General features: G+C 44.6%; 1 protein-coding gene across 2 annotated transcripts in view; it reads right to left on the reverse strand.

Annotated features, from left to right (window-relative positions):
* The window catches only part of TMEM238 (transmembrane protein 238), a 34815-nt gene extending 32774 nt beyond the window's left edge, over positions 1–2041 (reverse strand). For both annotated transcript variants that reach the window (XM_042475877.1, XM_042475876.1), the window contains exon 1: positions 1460–2041. In XM_042475877.1, the coding sequence (XP_042331811.1) occupies positions 1462–1818 (357 nt within the window). In that variant the 5' untranslated portion in view covers positions 1819–2041 and the 3' untranslated portion in view covers positions 1460–1461. The remainder of the gene's footprint in view (positions 1–1459) is intronic.
* Between the last annotated feature and the right edge of the window lie 5897 nt (positions 2042–7938).

Raw genomic sequence — 7938 nt, forward strand, 5'->3', positions numbered from 1 at the left:
AGAGGCAGGCAAGGGTAAGGGGCACATCAAATATTCAGTGATTAAGTGAAGAGGGAGGACATATATATATTCCAAATGTATCTATCGAATTTGGTTAAAATGGCAAAACCATCTCTGAGCATTCCTTACCTAAAAACACCCTATGAAAATCATGGGGTCGCGATAGGTTGACAGGTGGGAAGTCACATGCACACGTATGTTTTGCAATGCACATTTAATATCTGACACCATGCTAGCTGGTAAATCCTGGGAACTACATTCCAAAAATGTAGCTTTTACAACCTCTGTATCTAGCTCATTGTACTCGAGGAAACTATCCCTAGCTTGGTGCTTTTTCAGATGTGTTGGTCCTACAGCTCTCAAATGGCTGGCTGGGGACAGTGCGAGTTGTAGTCTCAATTTATCAGAAAAAGCACCAGGTTGAGGATGTTTGTTCTAGACTGGTTAACTAGCATCTGTCTATATGGTTTCAGACAGGGATCTTTTTCAGGATGTTGTAGAATGCAGTTTGATACCACTTTAACGGCCATGGCTCCATCTTATGGAATTCTGGGATTGTAGTTTTGTGAGGTACCAGCACACTTTGGCACAGAAGTCTGCATACCTGCTGAAACTGCAGATCTCAGGATTCCATAGGATGGAGCTACAGCACTTAAAATGGTTTCAAAGTACATTATTTTTACATTGTAGATGCACACTTAGTCCTATCAGAGCTGCTGGGAACTGAACATGAAATATCTTGAATGCAAAGCACGTGTTTGGCCTCTGAATTATAGCCTTTCTTTGAGATGCTGTGGAAAAGTGGGCCCCTCTGCCTTTAAGAGTTGCATGGGATAAGGAATTCTGGTGGCTTAGGCATATTGCAGCAACAGCGTGCAACAGAAGGGAGGGATCTTGTCCTATGACTCCATTCTTGTACCAGAATCACTTCAGGTTTCATAACTCCCAATGAAAAATGCAGAACAGAGCTCCAATAAGCATGCACCAAAGCAGATCTGGGGACAAAAGCACAAAGAAATCATCTAGGGTGGATAAAAATGATGCTAAAAAGGCAACAAATCCAAGTTAAAATATACACTCCACTTGGGCAGGTGTAACATTGGGTGACTAGATATGAGAACATAGTGTGGCAACACAGTGATGCATTTTAACAGCAAGCTGATGTACAAAAATCAGGATGGGATTTCTGCAGTATGGAGAAAAACAGTGACCTCCTGCAAATGTATCTGGTTGAAAAATGGACAATTCTGGTGGCTAGAGACAGACACAGTCCCAAGGAAACTAGCACAGGAAAGGTCAGAGCTCAGAACAGTTAGTTTTGTATTGCGACTCCCAGAACCAAATCCTAGCTACCAGCTTCTGGGCATACTGGTTGGGGGATTCTGGGAATTGTCATGCAAAAAGATAGTATCTCCAAGGTTAAAGTAGGGGAGAAGGCAGTCTATATTGCCTACATTACCTCTATGCTGCTTCCCGGCTGCTTGATACTGTCCTCATGGCCAGTCCGCCACCTTGGCGTCGGGACCAGGTCCGTGAGATCTTCCTGGCGAGTCGGGCCAGAGTGCCTCCCTTGGCACCGTAATCCCTTGCCAGTTCTTCAGGGGCTATCTCGATATTGCCTGTATACCACATAATCCAACCCAGCAGGCTCAGAAACACCAGCACAGCTCCTGAGTAAATCAAAAGATCCCCAAAGTCTCGGCCCCGGAGACGAAGCCTGGCAAAGATACCTGTCAGTAGTGCCCCAGTGCCTGCAGCATCCATGAGCACTGCAAATGCCAGGGCCAGCCTGCAACGTCCCAGTCCTGAAGAACCCATGGCATGGATGGGATGTCCTGGAGTCCCTTGACTTTGAACCTTGTTTGAGAATGGGACTTCACAAAAGGACTTGTTGGAGAGGCCTGAAAGCCCAGGTCACAGGTCAAAGGCAAAGTAGGCAGCAATTGCAGTGGGCACAAGGAGGAGGAAGGGGGCAAGTTAAAATTGGGGATGAAATACAGCCCACTTCTCCTGGGAGGAAGGAGAAAGAAGGGAAAGCAAGAAAGGTGAAATCCAGGAAAGAAAGAAAGGAGTGGCCAAGGTAAAAAGAGATCCAGGAAAGCTGTCCAACCAGTTTTAGTAGGGGAGGGACCAAAACTCAGGTATCAGAGGAATTAACTCTGTCCTATCCTCAGGAGACATGAATTCGGGATTCTGTGGCGTAATGGTTTGAGTGTTGGACTACAACTCTGGAGACCAAGGCTCGAATCCCAGCTCAGCTATGAAACCCACTGTGACCTTAGGGCATGGCACACTCTCTCATCCTCAGAGGATGGCAATGGCAAACCCCCTCTGAAGAAACTTGCCAAGAAAACCCCATAATAGGTTGCCATAAACCGTAGGCTCACCCTAAGTCAGAAATGACTTCAAGGCACAGAACAACAACAACACTCAGGAGGCAAGAATTCAGGCTTGTGCGTTGTTCTGGTTTGAGTGTTGGACTACAGTTTAGGAGACCAGGGTTTGATTCCCAGCTTGGCCATAAAACCCACTGACCTTGAGCAAGGCACACCCTCTCAGCCTCAGGGGAAGGCAATGGCAAATGTGAATAAGTCCTGCCAAGAAAACCTCATGATAGGGTCGCCTTCAGGTTGCCATAAATCAGAAACAACTTGAAGGCACACAACAACAATAACAACAACAACAAACACTCAGGAGTCAAGAAATCTGGTCCAAAACACGTTGCAGAAATAATCCGGTTTGAGACCGCTTTAACTGCCCTGTCTCATTGCTAGGGAATCCTGGGAATTGTAGTTTATTGTGATACGATACCAGACCTTTGACTGAGAAGGCTAAATGTCTCACAAAACTCTAGTTCCCAGAAGTCCCTAGCATCAAGCCAGGACAGTTAAAGTGGGCTCAAATTGGATTATTTCTGCAGTGTGTTTTGGGCCACAGGCTCCCAAGCTGCCTTCACCCAGAATATTGAATTCATTCCATAGAATCTAGATGATGTCTAGCTCCTACATCCTACTACTTCCTCCCTGGGCAATCCTCATCCCTACCTCATGCTTGGTTCCCCGTCCCTTTGTTTCTAAAGAATCCAGCTTTGTATCCCTCCTTTCCCAGCTTATCCTGTGTGTGTGTGCGCGCGCGCACATGACTTCAAGTCGCCTGTCATGACACCCCCATGAATTTCATAAGGTTTTCTTAGCCAAGGTGTTTTTGCCAGTTCCTTCCTCTGAAATATAGCATACAGCACCTGGTATTTGTTAGTGATCTCTCATCCAAATATTAATCAGGCCTGACCCTACTTAACTTTCAAACGCAGATGGGGATCTGTTGCTTTTAATGTATTTTGGCCACTTGTAGTAGCCCTATAACTCCAGGAGCCTGGTTTTTCTAATCTTAGCTCCTCTCCCTTCATACAACATACAGGGCTGGTCATAAAAAAGCAGCTCACCCTTTAAGCATTTTTCTCCCTACACAAGGACAAACAGACACACCTCTCTCCAGTGTGCGTCTGCCCAATCCCACAGGTATAGTGAATGTCTTCCTGCGCACCTTTGTGCGAACAGCCAACCAGAGACAAAGTACAAGTTGGAAGGGGTGTGGTGGTGGTGAGTGGTCAAGCCAACCAGGGGCATTCTCAGCAGTTGGCACCCAGGAATTTATTGTGAGGTGTTGGTTTTCAAAGCCTGCTTCCGTAAATGCAGGAAGAACATTATAAACATGCCTTTAGCTAGGGTCTAAACTCCACGAAACGTAATTGTACTTACGTCTGAGTAAATACAATTAGGAGGGGCAAGAGACATAAAAAGTTTTTGTAAAAAGAAATTTCTTTGTCAAAGGTTTTGTGAACTGAGATGTGTATGCCTAATATAACATCAAAACCCCACCAAACAGTGATACCTTTATCGGCCACCCAAAACGCACAATATGCATGTTGCAGGCTTTCAAAGCTCTGCTGGCTTCTTCATCAGGCAAGGTGTTAAAAAGCATACAGGAGGGGAAAAAATGAAGATGTTAGTCATAGGCCTGTATTTTGCTGCTCGGAGGTGTATTTCTTGCAGGCTGGCACCTTTACCTTCTGGCCCTGCTGGGAGAGTCTCAAAGTCCAGGAAATTTAACATCTATTTGCAGCACAAAAAAGATACTTCCTTTGCGATCCAATAGGCCAAACCACTAGGGTTAATAATAATGGGTGCTAGAAGGTGTAATCCAATACATTGGGCCCTTGGCATCCACTGAGACTTGGTTCCAGGACCTCCCGTGGATAACAACATCCATGGATGCTCAAATCCCATTAAATACAATGGCATAGCAAAATTGTGTCTCTTATATAAAATGGCAAGATCAAGGTTTACTATTTGCAATTTATATATTTTATATATTTATATATTTTAAAAATATTTGCAAGCCATGGATGCTTGAATCTGTGGATTTAGCCGTGGATAAAAAAAATCTGTGTATACAGAGGGCTGACTGTATTTTTGCAAAACTAATGTTTCTTCACTCTGCTTTATATGCTTGTCTCAAATTGCCTCAGTAGGAGCTTCCTAGTCTGATGCCCCCCCCAGATATGTTGGGCTGCAGCTCTCCGGATAGGCTTGCCATAACCCGGCTGCAACCAGGTACTTCCCAATTTTGGGGGCCCGGGACCCCTCCCGGCACGGGTGCAGTCCCAAAACCGGGAGCCCCCCGGTTGCAGCCTGGGTTGCTGCGCCCCTGGCAGGCCTCGCTGCCCTCCTCTTCCATCTCGGGGAGGCGGGGAGGAAGAAGAGGGCAGCGAGGCCTGCCTGGGGCGCAGGAGGCGAAGCTGGAGGCGGTGCCTCCCCGCGCGCCCGCGCCACCCTCCTCCTCCGCCCCCTCTCCCCCAGGCCGTGCGGAGGAGGCGAAGGTGGAAGGAGGCAGCACCTCCTCCGTGTGGGGAGGGGGAGAGGAGGTGGGGGAAGGTGGCGCGGGCGCGCGGGGAGGCGGGGGATTCCCTCGGAATTCCCCCCCCCACGAGGCCCTGGCTGGTGCTCCGCGATCGCAGAGTCCTCCAGGCTTGGCTGGGGCTTGGAGGACGCTTCCTGCCAAGCCCTAGCTAGGCCCTGGCTGGGACTCCGCGATCGCGGAGTCCTCCAAGGCCTCGCTGGGGCTTGGGTGATGCTGTCTCCCAGACCCCAGCGAGGCCTTGGACAAGGTTTAAAAATGTAGGACTTTTTTTTTTAAATTTCCTGGCCAGGAAACACACGGAAAAAAGTCCTACATTTTAAAACTATGTCCTACATTTTTCCCGTTTTGGAGGTCCCCAGGGATGGCAACCCTATCTCCGGACCTTCTGGTTTGCCTAGCTAGGGGACCCTGAAAGTGTAGTCAAAGAGATTGAGATACCATCAAGTTGGGAAAGATTGCTCTGGCCCTCTAGACTTCATTTCCCAGAAATCCCAGCCAGCAAGGCCAATGGCCAGAAATTCTGTGAGTTGAAGTCCCAGACATCTGGAGGGCCAAACTTTAAGAACCCACTGCTGTAAAGTGTGTCTAAATGTAGCCTCTCATCATTTGTGAAACTCTCATTTCTGCCACTCTACAGCTCTTCAGAAATTTAAAGGAAGTGCAGCTACACTGTATTTAACTACAGAGCATGGTACAAAAGCCTGATTCATGTTACCCATGTGGCATGATTGCTAGTTCCTTGTAGGCGGATCCAGCCCTACACTATAGTATTCAGACAAGAGTCATGGATCATGCATTAAATCCTCACATCAGGAGTGCTCCCAATCCCTGAAGAACTTGTGTGCCTTCACAAGTTGTTTCCAACTTATGACAGCCCTAAGGCAAACCTGTCATGCGGTTTTCTTGGCAAGATTTCTTGTGGGAAAGCCTTGCACAGTCCAGTCTCATGGGACTCCAACATTCCCAAAGCTTCTTTGGGAATCATTTATGAGAAAACCTGCTAACATGTGAATCAGACTTTAGTCATTTCTCATTAGCTGCATCCACACTGCAGAAATAATCCGTTTTGACACCTCTTTAACTGTCATGGCTCAGTGCTAAGGAATTCTGGCAATGGTAGTTTGTTGTGGCACCAGAGTACCATTCCCAGAATTCCATAGCATTGCGCCATGGCAGTTAAAGGGGGGGGGTCAAACTGGGTTATTTCTGCAGTGTGGATGAAACCATAGTCTACTTAAATGTCCACTTCCCACCTTCTAAAAGCTGAGGCTTCCATGGAATATACTACGTTTCCAGCATTTCAAGATGCTACAACTTCTAGTAGTGAGGTTTTTTTAAAAGGAGAAAAAAAGAACAAATCACTTTGATCTTTGCAGCTTTTTGAAGAAAGGTTTTACAGCCAGGTTTCCAAAGAGAGCCCCCTTATTTGCATTTTAAACAAATGTTATTCTGAAAACTTTGCAAGGTTTCGGTTATATTTATTTCGGCATTTTCTTCTTCTATGGTGGCTGTTTCAAAGCCAGAAGAAAAATGCCATTATAACCATGCTGACGGTTTCAAGTTTACATTGCATTTTTCTTCTGTTATCCCAACCAATAAAAGCCAAGGCAAGGAAGTGACACAGCAGTGTTTTGTGGACTTTGTATATGATTGTACTTCGATATATGGCCAAATACCCTGGATATTTTACAGCAACTATTTGAGCAACTATTTTACATGCTGGATATTTTACAGGAACAAGTGGCTCAGAAAGAAACTCATAATATTCTTCATTTACTTACTTTATTTATATGCCACCTTTCTCCCAGGACAGGACCCAAGGCGACTTCCAGTGCAACAAATTAAAAATGTTTACAATTTGTTTTACACTTTTTAAAGGGAGAGGGCCTTCTTGGTAGCTGCTCCCAGACTTGGGAACTCCATCCCCAGAGAAACGATGGCCCTGTCCTTGCTGTCCTTCTGGTGGCAACTTGAGAATATTTGTGTGCGGCCAGGCCTTTACAAACGGCTGAGGCTGGGCTCTTAATGCTGGATTTGAAAGTTTTAAAGGGTCTGTATATAGGTTTATATGGACCATGGTTCAGTTCCTAGCTTGGCCGTGAAATCCACTGGGTGTCACATGCCCTCAGTCTCAGGGGAAGGCAATGGCAAACCTCTGAACAAATCTTGCCAAGAAAACCCCACGATAGGTTTGACTTAGGGTTGCTGTAAGTCAGAAACAACTCGAAGGCACACAACAACATAGTTTTTTGTGGGTTTTTCGGTCTATGTGTCCATGTTCTAGAAGGGTTTTTTCCTGACGTTTTGCCTGCATCTGTGGCTGGCATCTTCAGAGATGCCATTTGAAGATGCCAGTCACAGAGGCGGGCGAAACGCCAGGAATAAACTCTTCTAGAACATGGACACATAGCCCAAAAAACCCACAAAAAACTATGGATGCCAACCATGAAAGCCTTCAACTTCACAATATAGTTTTATTTTTATTGTTTTAATGTGTTTTTAGTATTCTTAACTGTTTTACTGTGTACAGCCTTTGCCTTTTAAATTGCATTTTATTCTTTTAATGACTGGACTCTTTTAATATTATACTATAATCCCTCCCCTAGACTAGTACAGTTAAAAGCATACAAAAGTGATACATTAAAATAGAATTTAAATTTTACAATATTAAAATAGATGACTTGTTAAAAAAATAAAATACAGTTTAATAAGATAAAAGTGTTTAAAACACTTTAAAACAATACTGCAGCAGGAGGAGAAATATATATATATATATATCTTTCCTTAATCATTTAATTAGATTGGAGTAAAAAGATCAAAATTAAATTATCCAAAGGGAGGGATTTTAAAACAATACAAGGGGAGGAGAAATACATACACAAACACATATAAAGCAAATAAACATCTTAATATATATATAAAAACAGGAGCAAAATATATATTGTCCTGTTCCTGTTTATATATATATATATATATATATATATATATACTTTATTTGATATATATACACTCTCCTGC

This window comes from Sceloporus undulatus, chromosome 6 (genome assembly GCF_019175285.1).
Source record: "Sceloporus undulatus isolate JIND9_A2432 ecotype Alabama chromosome 6, SceUnd_v1.1, whole genome shotgun sequence".
NCBI classification, from domain to species: domain Eukaryota; kingdom Metazoa; phylum Chordata; class Lepidosauria; order Squamata; family Phrynosomatidae; genus Sceloporus; species Sceloporus undulatus.